Source organism: Alosa alosa, chromosome 5 (genome assembly GCF_017589495.1).
Source record: "Alosa alosa isolate M-15738 ecotype Scorff River chromosome 5, AALO_Geno_1.1, whole genome shotgun sequence".
Lineage (NCBI taxonomy): Eukaryota > Metazoa > Chordata > Actinopteri > Clupeiformes > Clupeidae > Alosa > Alosa alosa.
In genome coordinates this window covers 28,142,120-28,160,984 of record NC_063193.1, presented here as the reverse complement: position 1 = coordinate 28,160,984, position 18,865 = coordinate 28,142,120, and the positions used below count along the sequence as shown (strand labels likewise).

At 41.8% G+C, this 18,865-nt stretch overlaps 1 protein-coding gene across 1 annotated transcript in view; it reads left to right on the top strand.

Moving 5' to 3' along the window:
• Positions 1-4,457: 4,457 nt before the first annotated feature.
• si:dkeyp-117b11.1 (B-cell linker protein) overlaps positions 4,458-18,865 on the top strand; it is a 17,564-nt gene continuing 3,156 nt past the window's right edge. Inside the window, exons 1-13 of the mRNA XM_048243844.1 lie at positions 4,458-4,584; positions 6,963-6,985; positions 7,537-7,571; positions 8,900-8,937; positions 9,189-9,279; positions 9,416-9,504; positions 11,466-11,523; positions 12,845-12,952; positions 13,206-13,237; positions 13,507-13,543; positions 15,142-15,235; positions 16,093-16,117; positions 17,042-17,072. Coding sequence (XP_048099801.1) covers positions 4,546-4,584; positions 6,963-6,985; positions 7,537-7,571; positions 8,900-8,937; positions 9,189-9,279; positions 9,416-9,504; positions 11,466-11,523; positions 12,845-12,952; positions 13,206-13,237; positions 13,507-13,543; positions 15,142-15,235; positions 16,093-16,117; positions 17,042-17,072 — 700 coding nt within the window. The 5' untranslated portion in view covers positions 4,458-4,545. The remainder of the gene's footprint in view (positions 4,585-6,962; positions 6,986-7,536; positions 7,572-8,899; positions 8,938-9,188; positions 9,280-9,415; positions 9,505-11,465; positions 11,524-12,844; positions 12,953-13,205; positions 13,238-13,506; positions 13,544-15,141; positions 15,236-16,092; positions 16,118-17,041; positions 17,073-18,865) is intronic.

Genomic DNA, 18,865 nt, shown 5'->3' with positions numbered 1-18,865 from the left:
ATTAAGAGGACGAGGCGATTTAGGCAGATATATTGACTTGAGACTACCGTTATATTGGGACTAAGCACTGCTACTTGGGTGCAGAGATATCCGCATAACACACCTTGTTTCACTTCGCCACAGCACAAGACAATCTCTAGGCTACTCTTTAAAAATACAAGATACTTGGCGATTCTGACCTTATGACGATAAACATGCCCCAACTGGTTCCTAACAAGTCAAGAACTAGGCCTACAGTGCATTCTCCTCCAAGATGCCTGGAGCGTTGTGCTCAATGTTCCCAAATATGTTGCTGGCTGCACTGCATTCTAAGCAATTCTATGTTACACACCCCATAGCTGTTTTGTCATTCAAAATGTTAGAATGGCTTAGAATGCAGTTATGTAAGACATGTTATGTAGGCTATGTAGAGTATTGGTCTTCACAACTGAACGTAAATGCCCCCGCCCCTTTTTTACAATATAAAAATGTCTAGTCATTTGTTATACCAATAGGCCTACTATAATAACAGTGACGCATGGGGATTTGAAGAAAGAGGACCGATGCAGGCTAATTTTTTAGACCATTAGTAATTAAACAAAGTGTCATCATCATGGTCATGCGATCATTGAGGGCGAAGAGTGTCCAGCGCTCCACGCTCAACTTCTTTACTATTATGAGTGCACCATCCGTGTAGCCTACTTGCAGCGCACTTTGTTTAAAAAATTATCAGTGTGAATGCACTCATGTGAATGAATACACAGTGCTAGTGACAACCTAGTGACCATCCAAAGGATTTACATCTTATTATTGTGTATAAAAATATTAGCCTGGGTGTTCCCATGCTGCCTTGCGCGCGATTTGATTCACGCTGCTAAGGCAGCCTGGAGACCATGGAGCAAATTTTCGCCTGAGATAGGGAACCAATCACAGAACAGGTTGGAAAGCAAGACGATGATGAGCTATGCACAGACGCATTTGATAGACATCCGTGGCACCCAATAAACGGATCTGGGCATTTTTTTCAAATAGGAGAAAATGAACGTTTGGTTCCCAGACCACGTCTCATTGAGAAGTGGTGGCGCTAGCCAGGCTATAAAAATATTACATTAAAGGAAAAATGGTTGTGCTTTTGATTTCTGAATATTTTTAAAAACAGTATAGTTCTCTACTTCAATTCAATTAACATTTTGACTTTGCAACTTTCACTTGTATTGGAGTAATATTTGACAAGGTGTATCTGTACTTTCACTTAAGTAAAGGAATTGTGTAGGCTACTTTGTTCACCTCTGCTATTGGTTTTACCAAGAATATTTGGCAGTATTTTTAAACAACAAAAATACACACCTTGTAATACACAGAAGTATTTTAGTAGAAAATGCAAAGCCATCCTCCTTCTAACCTCTGTGCGTGAGACCTTCTCAGCAGCAAGCACATGCTCCAGTACAGAACATACGGCCCCCACTGACGTGCAAATGAGTGATAGAAAACCGCAAATGAAAGCTTGATATTTTTGTTGCAAAACACAACGCTGATATGGGTGTAAGCTTGAAATGCCATCAGTCATTGATGATGATTTATTGATCGTTTCGGTTAGCTCCGTGGAGCAAATTAAATTGTTTAGGCAATATCGAACCCATCGAACCACATCAAAGGGATCAGAGGATCCATCACAATATCACACGATCCAAGTCAGACGACAAATGGTAGCATGTTCAGGGATGTTCATCCCTTCTCACAATAGAGACCTGCATTCCATGCAAAATAACGATGCAATGTAACGTTAACGATGAACTTGAGGCTGCTGAAGTTGGTAGGGGCAGAAAATAGTTGTTTTTATACAATTGTACCCATGCCGCAAGTCAAGTCATTACAAGTCAAAGGGGCAAAGTCAGAGTCGAGTCTTGAGTCAATAGCATGGAAGTCCAAGTCGAGTTACAAGTCATTTCTAATTTTGTCAAATCGAGTCTGAAGTCATGAAAATCGTGACTCGAGTCTGACTCAAGTCCAAGTCATGTGACTCGAGTCCACACCTCTGGTATATACTGTACATGTATAAGTATAAGTATACGTATAAGTATAAGTATATATAGGCAGGAGTAACAGAATTTGGCTTAAGCAGTGATGAGAAATTTTATGCTTAAGTGTCAGCCCCTAAAGTATAAAGTATAACTCCTTTGATCCCGTGAGGGAAATTTGGTCTCTACATTTATCCCAATCCATGAATTAGTGAAACACACTCAGCACACAGTGAGGTGAAGCACACACTAATCCCGACGCAGTGAGCTGCCTGCTAACAGCGGCGCTCGGGGAGCAGTGAGGGGTTATGGACTCTTATGAACTCTTCATATACTCTTTTGATCCCGTGAGGGAAATTTGGTCTCTGCATTTATCCCAATCCATGAATTCTTGTTAAGTTTACATTTCTCTGTGTTTGCTCTGTTGCTAAGCGCCTTGTTTTGTGCAATGCTGCATCAAAGGTGTGACATACTGTAGATAAAGATTAATTTGTGCTGGGACATTTCCTGAAGAGGCCCTGAGAGTCTCCTCTAAATCATTTGTCTTATGTCATTTGTCATTTGTCTTGTCATTTGAACATAGACATCTGATTTTTTCTTCTAAATATATTCAGGTGTTGTGTGGTTTGACCTCTGGAGTATCTCAGGGTTCTGCATTAAACTCTGTCTGGTCCTGATTGTCTGATGGTTTAAAAGTATGGACAGTTTTGACATTATCACCATCCTAGAATGTGTCAAGTATCAAATAATCACATTTTAAGTTCTGTTAAAAGCTATTTATTGGGGTTTTAGACGTTTCATAAATGTGCACAAAGAACAAAACAGCCTGTGCTATGATAGAACACAACCAGTCATTTAAGGGCAGTGACTCAGAACTCAGGAACTGAGGGGGAAGACACTGTCAGTTTAACCGTTGACCTTTGACAGAGAGTATATTGTGGAGCCTGAGTGGCTGAGATTTACTGTACAAGTTAGGTCACACACACCACTCCAACACACAAACACACACGCACAGAGTGAGAGAAAGAGAGGGAGACATTGAGAGAGACAAACAAACGAACACGCACATACACACACACAAACACAGAGAGAGAAAGAGACATAGAGAGAGACAAACAAGCACCCCCAAACACACAAGAGAGAGACAAACAAGCACCCCCCCCCACACACAAGAGAGAGACAAACAAGCACCCCCCCCCCCACCCAAACACACAAGAGAGAGACAAACAAGCACCCCACCCAAACACACAAGCTTGAACACCCTTTACACTAAACCCAAAACTAAACCCAAAAGCAGAAGTTTCTGATGAAAAAGAGTGTAAGTACATTGTATGCCTGTGCATTCTAGCCTGCAGTCTCAGATGGCACAGCTTCTTTCTTTTGAAAACAGGTAATGAGAGGGCAAACAAGGATCCTTAGCTCAGCTCCCATTTTAGATAGTGCTTATTTTTAGACTTATTCATTTGGCTCATGCAAATGGCATCACTGAGTTTAACACCTACCAGCTTTGCACATGCAAATAAGCCTGCTGATGGAGGCAGACTCATAGAGGTTCTGTTTGTGTGTTTATCTACGAGCCAAACAAAATCCAAACAAACACATCAGTTATAAGAGAACCTTGAGTAATATATTTTCTCAGAGCATGAAACATTGTTGAGCAAAAGTTACAAAGGCATATGACCAATAGTAAGAGCTCCTATATTATATCCTATATAGAGTAAGTTTGTGCTGCCATCTAGTGGAGATCCTATGGAATACACAATGTTGGCGACATTGCACCACTTATCACACACACACACACACACACACACACACACTGAAATTGCAAAACATAATGGCAATTCGTATATGGCGTGTCTCATGGACGGATTATGAACTTTCGGGCCCCTGGGCCCAGATGTATTAAGGGCCCCCCACTAATTGTTGCGGAGGTGGGGGGGGGGTAGGGTTAATTTAGTTGATGTGATTTCCTGTATTCTGGTGCATTTTGGGAATGGCCAATACTTTAATTCAATCAGATTCATAGCATACTTCCTGATGTGGCGAAATGGAAAATAACTTTTTATTTTATTTTCATAGGCCTTATTTGTGAATGATCAGTAGGCGTAAAGGGTGGTCCCATACCAGTTTCAATGACACCCACGCGTTAGTTACATGGAAAACGACATTTCTTTATTAAACGGGGAGCCCCCTGTTTTAAGGCACTGCGACGATTTAAATGTACTGGCACTAAATAATGTTATCTCTTAGCGTTCATTTGCAACCTCATCAATAGGAATAAAGGTTTTGTGTGTGACGCAGAGGACAAACTTGGAGCAGGTGGACGTGGAGCCGACAGTGACAGTAAGCTAAGCAGATGCAAATTCGCATTGGATGAACGGACATTCCCTGTCTCTCTCTGTCTATTTCTCTCACTTGCCCCAACACATACACGCCTAGTAGCCTGCGTGGTGAGCGCGCCCAGGAGCACTTGCGCGCGCTCAGAACGCGCTGTTCAGGTGTGCCCAGTGGTATTTGCATTGGAGTTCGACCGCTCCGGGATTTCCTCATGACTATCACTGAGACATCTGAAGAACCGTTGACCATGGTAAAGTATTGCTGCTTTATTCCCCTCAGAATTGTTATTGTTTAACATTAGGTCTAGACTGCTTTCGCTTTGATGGATCACTAAGAGTATATTTAGGTTCTGATTGTGTTGTAGCAGCCTAATGTTAGTGACTTTAGTTGGCTTATGTCGTGAATCCACGCAATTGATGTAGGCTAACCGTATTTGATTTTTGAAATATAAACTGCCGTGTAAAATACTTCCGAATTAGCAAATTAGGCTACATTGTTTTGTAAAAACCGTTATGTTCATGCAATGTTTACATCGTAGATTGTGGCATCCATGCAGGATTTCAGTATGCAGGAGGAACATTTTTATTAGCCTAATGAGCTGTAATGCTCGTCGACGACGCACACATGAGTTTACAGATTATATTGTTATCGGCTAGTTGTAGAGGGCGAGCTTTAAGTTGTTGACACACAATAAAACTTACCGCGTTTACCCACTCTTCACCAACAAATAACGATGCGCTCTGAAAAAATCTGATAAGCCCGGACAAAGTTGTCATAGGAATGCTTCCTTTTCCTCTTACGGCTCGAAAAGGAACAACGCCGTTATTATGTCCCATCTGACTGAACCGTCGTTGTGAAGGACGAAGAGATGCAAGTTTGCCAACAGGTTGTTTGATGGAGGTTAAACTAGCAGCGCTCTGTTTGTATTCACAACGCAGTTTTACAATAACTCCCTTTGCGTGTGTGTGACAGAATGAGGAAGATATCATTATGGGGGAAGGTGGAGTTACTTTAGTTTCTGCTTGGCCGTCAAAGCCTGATGTTCAGTATCAGAGAAAGAAACATTTACTTGGTGGATTGCAATTCCAGCAGGGCTGGGTCTATTTGTGTATGTGTGTGTTGTTTCTACAGTAACTGTGATCTACCTGGGGCACCTACTACCAACAGCTCGTTCCCACTGATGATGATGTATCTTTATGTCCCCATCTCACATCTTCATTAATATATGCTGTCCCCTTTCAGATTTAGCACACACACACACACACACACACACACACACACACACACACACACACACACAGGCACACACACAGGCACACACACACACACACACACACACACACACACACACACACACACACACTTGCCTTTGACCTGAGTTGACCCCTCGTTTGTGAGGGGACAGCCATGTTTGAGAGGACAAGAGGAAAAGAGAGCGAGAGGGTTCCGGGTCAGGTTCAGTGCAGTGAGCTCCTCTGCTCCTTGACCAAGCAGTGGTGCCTGTTTCTGCAGGTCATTTACATACATTGTGACTTTGGGACCAGGAAGTGGGCCTGTGAGAAAATAAACCAGCTTCTGCTTTTGCCAGCCGACAGCTTTTCAGTTTACAGTAATGACCACACTGGCAAATATGCACGGGCACACACACACACACACACACACACACACACACACACACACACACACACACACAACCCCCCACACACACACACACACACACACTCACACAAACGCACAGACAGACACATAAACATGCACAGATGCAGGCACAAACACACACACACACTCGGACAGACACACACACAGACACACAGACGCATGCATAAACACACACACGGACAAACACACACACACACACACACGCACACACACACCATGTACACACAATGTAGCCCACAATCTCCCACAGATCAGTAATGTGTGATAAAAAAAAGGGAAAGTTACTTTCAGGCTGACACACAAATTGGAGTTGGATTGTGGTCTGAAGATCCCAGATATATTTGTTTAAAGAAACTGAACGTTGTCTTTTATACCACAAAATAGATAATCTAATGGCAATGATCTATTTTTTATATGTCCTTTTTTATTATTGATATCTTTGGCTGTTGACACGGGTTGCATAATAGTTTTTGTGTCACACACACACACACACACACACACACCATCATGTTTACTTTGCGGCTAGCTCTCGTGCCTTCGTTGTTGTTTGTTGTCGTATGTTGTTTTGTGTTGTTATTTACATGTTTGTTAGGTTGTCGCTTGCTAACTTTTAGACCAAAACTTTACTGGCTTCACCAGTAAAGTTGAATATGCTCATGCATGTCTGATCATACAAGACAATGTTAACTTGAGTCTGTCCTCTACACTGGAAGTGGCTGTGCTGAACAGTTTTATATGCAAAGCAGTCTTTAATCTTTCACTGTCAGTGTTGTGTAAGTGGAAGTCAGGATGAGAATTATCTGTCACTGTGTGTGTGTGTGTGTGTGTGTGTGTGTGTGTGTGAGAGAGAGAGAGAGAGAGAGAGAGAGAGAGAGAGAGAGAGAGAGAGAGAGAGAAAGAGAGAGAGCTTGTGTGGGGTGTTTTTGCACATTCATCGCATTTTAATTCACACATTTTCCTTTCCGACAGAGTTTCTTTGACAAGTTTAAAAAGTAAGTGGAACTGTTTTTTCCCTCTTATTTAAAGCATTCATTTGAATATGTATTTAAACAATGTATATGTGTATTTAAACCATGCATTTACATATGTATTTATGTGGTTAAATGTAGTGGATTGAAATTGAAAATGCAATCTGTTCTGAAGTGCACATTCACATTCCTGACATCTCTCTCTCTCCCATCACTCTCCACCTTTTCATCATTCTTCTCTCTTCATCCCTCTCTCTGTCTCATTTTATATCTATTTATCCTCTGTCTCCTGCCTCTATCCTTTTCTTTTGTGTTTTCCTCTCCTTTTTTCTTACTCCCCTCTTTGTCTATGCTTTCTCTTTCTCTTCCTCCCTCTCTCTCTCTGTCATTCTCTCCATTTCTCTATTCTTGCTTCCTCTCTCTCTCTTTCTCCCTCCCTCCCTTCTCTCACCCTGTCTCTCTTCCTCTCTTTCTACGCTCCTCCCTCGCCTTGTCTCTCCCCATCTCTTCCTCTCCCAACCTCCCTCCCTCCCTCTATCCCTCCATCTCTCCATCTCTCTATCTCTCTCCTGCAGGCACAGTGCTCCCCCTGCTCCCCCTAAGAGAATCGGTAGGTCAGCATGGATGTATGATCTCTCTCTCTCTCTCTCTCTCTCTATCTCTCTCTCTCTCTCTCTCTTTATCTCAATTCAATTCAATTGGCTTTATTAGCATGACTGTTCTTTTACAGTGTTGCCAAAGCAGTGCTGTATAAAAATAATAACAGTAGTTGTGATAATAATAGTAGTGATAATAAAAATAATTACAATGGGAAAAACTCTCTCTCTCTCTCTCTCTCTCTCTCTCTCTCTCTCTGTCTCTACTCCCTCTTTCTCCTGTGCTTTCTCTACTTCCTCTCTCTCTGTCTCTCTACTCCCTCTCTCTTTCGCATGCACTTTCTCTACTTCCTCTCTCTCTCTCCTTCCTCTGTCTCTCTGTCTCTCCAAAAAGTGACTTGGTTGGCCAGCATATACACATGAAGGCAGGGCTGTGGTCGTTGGTCTCTAGTCTCTGGTGTGTGTCTGGTGTCAGCAGTGAGCGCTGATCTTATCCCATCCTGCTATCTGATGGCTAAATGTCACACTGGCACACAGGATTACGCAGAGCCAGGCTTCTCAGAGGCTATTTGTCAAACCTGCTCTTTGTGATAAAGCCACAATATGTTGCATGGTGTGTGGTTGTATGCACGGTGATGGTAATGTTGAGTTCACTAGTTCACATTCCTGAATTTGCATAAAGACATAAAAGCATAATACATAAAAGCATAATACATTAAAAAGCATAATAGAAAAGCATGTTTGGCGAGGTCTCTGGCCATGGTCCTGAAGGGCTTCGCGGAATCGTGCCGGAGTTGACTGTGCAGGCAGGAGTCAGGCAGGATTCCGCCATACATCCCATTATTCTTTAACTATGGAAGACGTGTAAGGGGAGGTGGTGGGTTGCGAGCAGAGTAACACCGATGCTGCAACTTCGGCAGGTATACTGTAAATAAATAACCTGACTGATTGAAGAAGGAGGTGTGGCAAATTCCGTCACGCTCCTCCCGAACTTCCGTTTGTAAAAAATAGTATGAAAAATCAGGAACAGAGTTTATTTACAATGATGCGCATCAAGGGAGAGACAACATGACTTCACCTAAAGATCCATCAGCTGCTCTAACTAGACAAGGAAATAGCTAGAGTTTAAGTATCCTTCCAGGCTGATGGGAGATGGTGTTGGTCATCCCATCTCACGTGGACTACACTGAATCAGATTTTGATTAGTGGCAACCTGGCAATCCGGAGCAGATAGCTACTGACGCAGCCATGAGTGTGTGTGTGTGTGTGTTTCTATGTGTTTGTGAAGAGAGTGGGTATTGGTTTTCTTTGCACATAACCAAATCTATCTATTTCCTTTTAGAAAATAATTCTGGCTATGGCTGGCCGGAAGATGAATTTGTGAGTAACTGAATTCATTCAAACACAAGAATTCATTCTCTCTCTCTCTCTCTCTCTCTCTGTCTCCCTCTCTCTCTCACACACACACTCACACAGACACACACACGCACACACACACACACCAGAGAATGTTAATGTCTGGTTTCATTTTTACGAACACTTCTCACTTCTACCCCACACATCCACACTACAGTACTACCTGACGAGTGTGTGTGTGTGCGTGTGTGTGTGTGTGTGTGTTTTGTGTTCAGGATGAGGATGGAGACACATACGAGGCTCCTCCTTGTGAGCGGCCGGCGGTGAAGATGCCAACCCGTCCACCAGAGGAGAATGTCTACCTGGGTACTTTCACCTTTCACCTTTCAACACTGCACAGTGAGATTTTCACCTCTGACTAGAAGAGTCCATAACAATAATGTGTGTATGTTTTGTGTGTGTGTGTGTGTGTGTGTGCGTGTGTGTGTGCGCACGCTTGAAGATGGAGGCTTCTCCGGCAGAGCGTCCAACCCTGTGGTCCCAACAAGACAGGCAGCTCCACCCCCTCGGCCTACTAAGAGCAAAAATGCAGTGAGTGTGTCCTTCAGTCAGCTGGTCAGTCTGTTTGTGTGTGTGTGTGTGTGTGTGTGTGTGTGTGGGTGGGTGGGTGTGTGTGACACAAAAACTATTATACACATGAAAACATCTGGGGGGATTGCAATATTCTAAATATTGTAATGTAATGTAAATTACATAACAAATCTCTCGGGGGAGGACACCCCCAGACCCTCTCTAATATCATATATACCCCCTACCTCCGGTGTATTGGTTATTACCCCCATCACTGTGAGACTTTCCATCTGTTTGTCAGTTTATTTCTCTGAATACTTGAATACTACTGCCTGTCTGAAAGTCTGCTTGTATGTCTGCCCATCAGTATGCCTGTCTGAAAGTCTGCCAGTGTCTGTGTGATCATCAGTATGCCTGTCTGAAAGTCTGCCTCTTTAGGTGACCATCAGTATACCTGTCTGAAAGTCTGCCTGTATGTGTGACTATCAGTATGCCTATCTTTGATCACACAGTCTCTTTGTCTCTTTGTCTCTTCTGATTCCAGTTCAAGTTCATCTAACTCACTGACATTTTAAACATCTTAAAAGAAACAAATTATACAAACGTCTTTGATACAGTAAATCATCAGATCCTGCTAAACAAACTCTCTTACTCATTGATAACAATGTTTTTTACATAATCAACAGGTTCCAAAGTTGTTATAATTGGTCATGTAATATCTCACCCCTTTGTTTGTAATATGGGAGTGCCACAAAGTAGCATTCTGGGTCCTTTACTTTTTTTTGTACATCAGCGGTCTCCCTTATGTGCGATTAGACTGCAGTGAGGAGACTCTTCTTTCTGTTGTTTGTATTGGCAGTAAGTGTTTTTTTTGCGTGCTGCTTAAACATTTAGGGCAGCCGTGGCCCACTGGTTAGCACTCTGGACTTGTAACCAGAGGGTTACCGGTTCAAGCCCTGACCAGTGGGCCGAGGCTGAAGTGCCCTTGAGCAAGGCACCTAACCCCTCACTGCTCCCCGAGCGCCGCCGTTGAAGCAGGCAGCTCACTGCGCCGGGATTAGTGTGTGCTTCACCTCACTGTGTGCTGTTTGTGTTTCACTAATTCACCGATTGGGTTAAATGCAGAGACCAAATTTCCCTCACGGGATCAAAAAAGTATATGAACTTATACATACTGGGTGCCTCGTGTTTTGTATGCCTCTTGTGCCTTGTATTTATGCAGAGGTGCCCTGAGCGCCTCCAATTGAAAAAAGTTTAGCTCTAAGCGGAAAAGCACCCAAAGCCATTCACGTTTTTATTAAAAAATACAGCACCATGTGTTTTACAAGCGGCAAACTGCCACCTGTCTGTCTACTTACGCCCTCAGACTACCTGCTGTACGCTGATGATATTTTTGTTATTTTGTTACGCTGATAATATGTATTTTTTTCTTTCTGATTCTAATCCTGAGGTTCTGAACTCTGAACTCGCCTCTGATCCTCATTATTTACATTTCACATTTCAGTACCAGGTTTAGTCAGAGATATTTTTTTTACAAACACACACACACACACACACACACACATACACACACACACTAAAACAATAGCATCTGGCACATTTTAAAAGTCATACAAACACTTTTCATTAGACAATTACCCCAGCAATCTACACCAGCCGTACACATACAGTCTGGTCATTTCATACCGCTGAAGTCCTCTTCTCTCTGATAGTCTGTGTAGCTGTCTGCACTGTCTTTATTCCTACACGTCTCTGTTTTGCTCTGTTTTTATGTCATGATGTGATTATAAACCTTTTCTCTGCTGCAGAACAGGAACCTGTTGTAAACCAGTTTTAACTGAGTCAGGCCCATCTGTGACTGTTAAGTTACTTTTAATATTTCCCTGTATAATAAATTAAATGGAATGAAAAGCAATCTCATCTCTCTCTCTCTCTCTCTCTCTCTCTCTCTCTCTCTTTTTTTTTTTTCCACTCTACGATAGAAACCAGTGTCAGTTCCTGTAGAACCTGAAGATTTTTACATCGACCCCAATATCAAACGTGAGCAGTCTTCCCTTACACACACATGCACACACACACACACACACACACACACACACACACACACACCACACACACACACACACACACACACACACACACACACACACACACACCACACATACACACACACCACACATACACACACACACACACACACACACACACACACACACACACACCACACATACACACACACACACACACACACCACACATACACACACACACATACACACACACCACACATACACACACACCACACATACACACACACATCCACACACACACACACACACACACACACACACACACACACACACACACACACACACATACAGTACACCTGCATGCACACAATCCTTTACCAACATTTGGACAAAAATCAGCTGTTTATTAACCAATTAATTATGCTGTGTTAAGGTATTACAGTAAGTGACACTGCAGTCACGACATGAAATGTGTGAATGGTATGGCCACAAAAGACCGATGCTGTGCTAATTGTGTTAAGAGTTTTGAAAATGTGACAACTGGTTAGACGAACGCTTGTTAGCGAGTGAAAAAAACTAATATCAGATGTGATGTTGATGAAAACATGTGGCCTAACTCTGAAGATCGCAGAGATTAGATGCAGTAATTGTGTGCTGTTTTTAGTTCCCCCCTTTTTATCTGGGCTTTTTGATGTTGTTTTTTGTTCAGAATGCGTGTGTTTCATAGATATTTTGTTCACTGTAAGCAATACTGTAAAACTTTTCCTGTTCTATCATACTGTAAACAGTATTTCTACTGTACCTCCTGTAGTAAACAGTAAAGGGAAAAAAAATGATTTGCTTTTTACTGGAATGCTTTTGAATGTGAACATTGCATGTGGACATACAGTTCCCAACCAAGAAATGTAGTATAAAAACGGTGGATAGCATGTTTTGCATGCAAATACCTGTAAGACATAAAAGTCTATGCAGTTTTTGTAATGTCAACAATAGCCAGTATTTTGAAACCTGGTGTACTTTGATTGCATGTACCTTGTAAAGTGAAAACAAGTGTTATTCTTTGACAGAATAATTTCATTTTGAGTCAGATTTCCAGTGTTTTGGTAAAGTTAGTGTGTGCAGAGAAAGATGTGTTCTGTTTTGAAATTATGAGTTAGTATATATTTAACAAAATGTGTTTTTGAGAAGAAAATTATCCATTTGGCCAATTGTGTTTTGTAGGTGTGAGTCTGTGTTAAGAGTTTAGAAAAATTATCTGAAGTATGGGTAAGCGCTTGTTAGCGATTGAAAAAAACTGTAATGGTGTGTTTGTTTGTCTCTCTGTTTGCCCAGCACCTGAGATCGATCGGAAGGAGAAGCCTGGGAAAAAATCATCCGGCCCCAGAAAGTCAGCCCCCCCGCCAGCCAGACCCCCTCCTCTAACTACTCCTCATGAAGAAGGTGAAGCACACACACACACACACACACACACACATACTGCATGAAGAAACTAACATCCAAATAGTCAAATAACTTATGCTCCCTGAGTTTTCATCAAATATGAGTTGATTTGTATTCAATAGCATTGTGCACAGTGTTTTCCTCACCTTTCTTTAGAGAAGCTTGGCACAGCGCATCATTTAGATGAACATGACTATAGCACTTGATATTCTCTGGATGTAAACATTTAACACATTCTTTGCTTTTCCCTCAGATGATGTGTATCTGGATCCAAATGAAGGACAGGTTAGTTCCTTTCTAATGGTTTTTGTGTGTGTGTGTGTGTGTGTGTGTGTGTGTGTGTGTGTGTGTGTGTGTGTGTGTGTGTGTGTGCCCTTGTTACTGTGCTGTGCTATGCTGTGTGTGTTGGTAAGGAGGAGGCGAAAACATTCATTCCTGTCCTGTAGTACATTTGACCACTTTACAATCAAGTTGCTGTTGAGGATGCATATAGCCAACTACTATATATATGTGTGTTATATTAAGGTTAGTTACATTAATTACTCTCCCGGTAGGGTGAAGGAGACGATCTATACCTAGAACCAGCAGCAGGTTAGTGTACCACGGACGCGCACACACACACACACACACACACACACACACACACACATTTGTAGCATTACACATTTCTGTCACCAACCAAACTAGTAATATTTACTGTGTCAAGTCTTTGTATAGTATTTCTATCATCTAATGCAGTATTACGGTACAATGGTCATGGGAATTCTGGAAATGTCACAGAATTCAGTACATTTGTTTAAAGCTTTGGGAATGACACACCAGTCTGAAATTTTGAAAAAAACAATTTGAAAAAATAATTAAAAGTTTATTGTTTCATTTTCATTTTCATAATTATGTTCTTTGGAAGACCTGTGGTTATATGCATTTAATATCTAAAGCGACTATAGTTCCACATATTTGTTCCACAGTTTTGTTGATTAGAATGGCAAAATTTTGAAGGTTAGTATCTCAAACTTGCTCAGCATGCAGATATAAGCTTATAATTCCAAGGTGATGAAATGTCAGTGAGAATGGGTGGGGACCTTGTGAAAGTGTGCTATGTGACATGTTGGTAACCGTGTGACATGTTTGTCAGTATGTGTTCCACTGTTAGTGAGAGTGGAGGCTCTCCATAGCACCAGCAGAAGGCCATCACGCCTCCCAGCTCTCCGTCGGGTTTAACATGGGCAACTCTCATAAATACATTAAACAAAACTCAAAACAATAGAGGCTCTGATTTTTATGTCACTCAATACAGCAAGCAAGTCTGTCGTGCATGACCTATTACACCCACACTGGCGCCCCCCTGTGGCTGAGATTTGTTTGTAAAAGGGAACATTATAATTTACAATGATAAAGACAATATAAGGCGACACACTAACAGTTGCTTCATACTGTCAGTAGTAGACGTTATTAGGTGGGATATGTCCCATGCAATATTCAAAACTTGTGTTTGTCCCACCGAATATTTTCCAGGATTTTGCTTTAAAAACATGATTTCTGTTCCCATATCAGTTAAACTATGAGGGAAAAAACTTTTAGCTGACAAATTCAGCTGCATAGCCTACATATGAGTGTCTCAGTCCTTATTGAAACGTTTAGCAATTTACTGGTCTTGTTGAGAGGGATTGTGAGGATATAACACACACTTTGAGCGAGCACAAGATAAAAAGGCTGCGCGGTAGAGTTATCTATGGATATACATGTAAGGAAAAGTAACGTTATCTAACGACTGATATTTCTGTAGAAATAACCTTTTGTTTCCAAGCCATTCCTTTCTCCAGAAGCATAGGCTATGGTATGTATCTGATTTGGCGACTAAAATATGTAGGCCTATTCCAGTCAGAAGGGTAGCTAGATGGCTACCAGGCTACCATAGTTCACTTTCAGTGCAAAGTGTCAATCAATCACCAGAAGCAAGATAGGCTGCTTACAATCCCATATGATTATAATTAGACTTTAATCCAACGTTCTGAATTATCCCATAGACTAAAGTAATTCAGCAATTTATCATGAGTTGTTACATGTTTAAGGATACAAGAAACATCAAAACATTGGTGCAAGAATCACACACACACACAGAAACAAACACACACACACACACACATATATTAATGTACCCTAATCTAAAATGTTTGCATGTATTTCAGCGTCGACCCCACCCCCGCGAGAACCAGCAGCGTGGAAACCCACCAATAAAGCAGCTGTGCCTCCACCCAGCAGGCGAGAACTTCCACCCACTCTGTAAGAACATGGTGAACCCTCATCCACTCTGTAAGAACACAGTGAACCCCCACCCACTCTGTAAGAACATGGTGAACCCCAGCCACTCTGTAAGAACGTGATGATCTCATATTTGAACCCCCACCCACTCTGTAAGAACATGGTGAACCCCCACCCACTCTGCAAAATCGTGATCTCGTATTTGAACCCCCAATTACTCTGTAAGAACATGGTGAACCCCCAATTACTCTGTAAGAACATGTTGAACCCCCAATCATTCTGTAAGAACATTGTGAACCCCCGATCACTCTGTACTGTAAGAGCACGGTGAACCCCCACCCACTCTGTAAGAACATGGTCATCTCATATTTAAACCCCCTACCACTCTGTAAGAATGTGGTGAACTGCTACCCACTCTGTAGGAATGTGGTGATCTCATATTTGAATCCCAAAGCACTCTGTAAGAACATGGTGACCCCCCACCCACTCTGTTAAGACATGCTAATCCAGTGCTAGTCTATCTTGATGCAACGAAATATCAAAACATGCAAATATTTGTATGAGGCATTGAGTCCATGGATCACACTGCAGTGGCTGGCAAATTTGAGGCACATAGTAATGAGTTACTATTGAGTGAGTTCAGTTGTATTGAGTTGATCAGTTGTATGCCAGTGGCTGGTTAATATTCACATTTGAAAAAGTTAATTTCCAATCCTGCATTCAGGCGTTCCCAAGGACTAACGGTTACAATTTATTGTCTCTTTCATTTCAGTCATTCATTCATTCATTCATTCTTTCTCACTGTCATTCATCCATTTCTCTTTCTCTCTTTCACTCTCTCTCTCTCTCTCTCTCTCTCTCTCTCTCTCTCTTTGCAGGACTAAGCCTCCCATTCCCAGATCTGTAAGTGTTACTGTAGTTGCAAGTGTATAAGTGTTTTACGACATGTAGTGGTGCAGGACCACCAGAAGATGATTTTCAGAAATATATATTTTTTTTTTTACAATTATTAGAAATAGCATATTTTGGCCATAATTGTAACAAAATATAAAAATAGTACTTACATTTCAAATAAAAGCCTTTCAATTGATTATGGTCGTTAGGCTGTTATGTTGCTTTGTGTTAATATGCTTGTGTTTTGATACTGTAGGCCTATTAGTGCGTTTGCGCTATTGTGTGCAACATTTGTATACTTTTACCACCACCGGGGATAGTGGAGGTCACAAGTCACTGGTACCGTTATTTTGGGGGCCGCGGGCTGAAAGTTTGGGAACCCCTGGTGACATGTATGGGGACTCACCCTTTAATTCCTCATGTCTGCTCTTTCTGTTGTATAGTGAGCTGGATGTGTATAGGTGGTCATCTGTGTGTGTGTGCATGTGTTTGTGTTTGTGACATGTATGGAGACTTTAATTCCTCATGGCTGCTCTTTGTGTTGTATAGTGGGGCAGCCGTGGGGTTGCCGGTTCGAACCCCGACCAGTAGGCACGGCTGAAGTGCCCTTGAGCAAGGCGCCTAACCCCTCACTGCTCACCGAGCGCCGCTGTTGTAGCAGGCAGCTCACTGCGCCGGGATTTGTGTGTGCTTCACCTCACTCTGTGTTCATTGTGTGCTGAGTGTGTTTCACTAATTCAAGGATTGGGATAAATGCAGAGACCAAATTTCCCTCACGGGATCAAAAGAGTATACTTATACTTACTTATACTAGTGAGCTGGATGTGTATACAGTAGGTGGTCATCTGTGTGTGTGTGCATGTGTTTGTGTTTGTAACATGTATGGAGACTAATCCTTTAATTCCTCATGGCTGTTCTTTGTGTTGTCCTCAGGGTACTCTTCCCTCCAGTGACATCAGAGCAGGTAAGTCTCTTTTTCTCAGTATAACACCCTCTGTAAGGAGAGAGAGAGAGAGACTACGCCACCTCTGGGTTTACACCTAGAGCACAGGGGAGCTCTGATAGCTACAGGGTTTTTTTCTTGGACAAACAGACTAGATATCAGTGCATATCTCATATAAAAAATAAATACTTTTATTTCTTTTCATTTAGCAAAAAGTACAGGGCAATTCCATGCAAAACTGTCACGTCCATAACGCCAACTAAATACCATGGCATTGTGTTGGCGTTATGGATGTGACGGTTTTGCACGGAATTGCCCTACAACAGACATGAACGACACACAACACTGTAAAGACAAGCATTAATGACCAAAACACAGCCCAGCCGGTATAGCTGTTACTCAGCTGCAGAACAAAAATATTAATTACAGTCACAACAGCTCTACTAAGGAATAAGCAAACGAAGCAAAGTGATTGTTGTCACAACCCACACTTTCCTACATCGTGTCCTAAGATATTGCACAAGGCTCGCACATCACACTTCAATTTATCACGGGAAACCACGCAGTGAATGAAGAGCTTATTTACGGTAACCCGGCCGATGCTGATTATTGGCTGGCTTTAGGTTGCACAGACATAAACGACGACACAAAAAGAAACAAACAAACAAAACTAAACAAGAAAATCCCGTGGATCCCACCAAATCCCCCATGCGTAGCCGGCCAGCTAGAAAAGTTACACCTGAACCCTTGAGCAGTTCGCAAGCAAACTAAATATACTGAAACAAGCCTAAAACAAACAAAATAAATGTAACAAAACAAGCCTAAAACAAACATGTTTTGATGTACTGATGTGCAGGACCAAAAGATCTGCAAGAAAAAACATTTTTCCCGCATTACCACGAGTATCATTTTTATGAATCAACTGATTGTGCCGACCTACACATTATACAATAACCCTGCATGAAAAGACGGACAAAACTATTACAACTGTTTTTTTTTTTTACACACTTGCACATGGACTGTACACACTGCACTTTTTATCATCTCTTGCTATTTATTAAAACATTTCTTGATCTTTCTTTCTTCACACTCGCACAGAAAAAGCTGAACACCAAACGAAATTTCACTACATGCTTTACGTTAGTATTGCATGTGACAAATAAACCTCCTTGTATCCTTATATCCTTGTACAAGAAACACGTACCAACCCCTCTACTGCCCAGGTAAATACCCCACACACTTTGGTTACGTGATTATGTAGCAGGGCAATTCCATGGAAAATTATGTTTTATGTGACATCCATAACTCCAATAAAACGTGATGGTATGGTATGATGTGAATGATTACATAAATTTGAGCATTTGCTATTTTTGGCTGAAGAATGTACATGAGAACAAATGCACAAAAAATGAATGTTATCATTCACATTGTACAAATGCCAAGGCATTTCACTGGCGTTATGGATGTGACAAAAAGTCAATTTTCCGTGGAATTGCCCAGCAACATTCATGAAAACAAAGAAAACATACCGCTCTCCCAGGAAACCAGCAGTCTTCCCTGTTAAGTCGGCCACACTGTCTGATCCACCTTTAACATGAGAATTATCAGTAACAAAAAACAAAAAATTAAAACCTGGCCTACTTCAAACGCCACAGAAAATCACACAGCTCACAGTAAGGAGGAGAAACACTCCCCCCACACCATGCCTCCCCAACTTGGCGCACCTTGCCCCCGGAAACAGGTAGATTAGGACCGCCTTTACAGCGCAGCAGACACACCAAGTAAGTACTGGGTATACAGGGGCACACTACCAT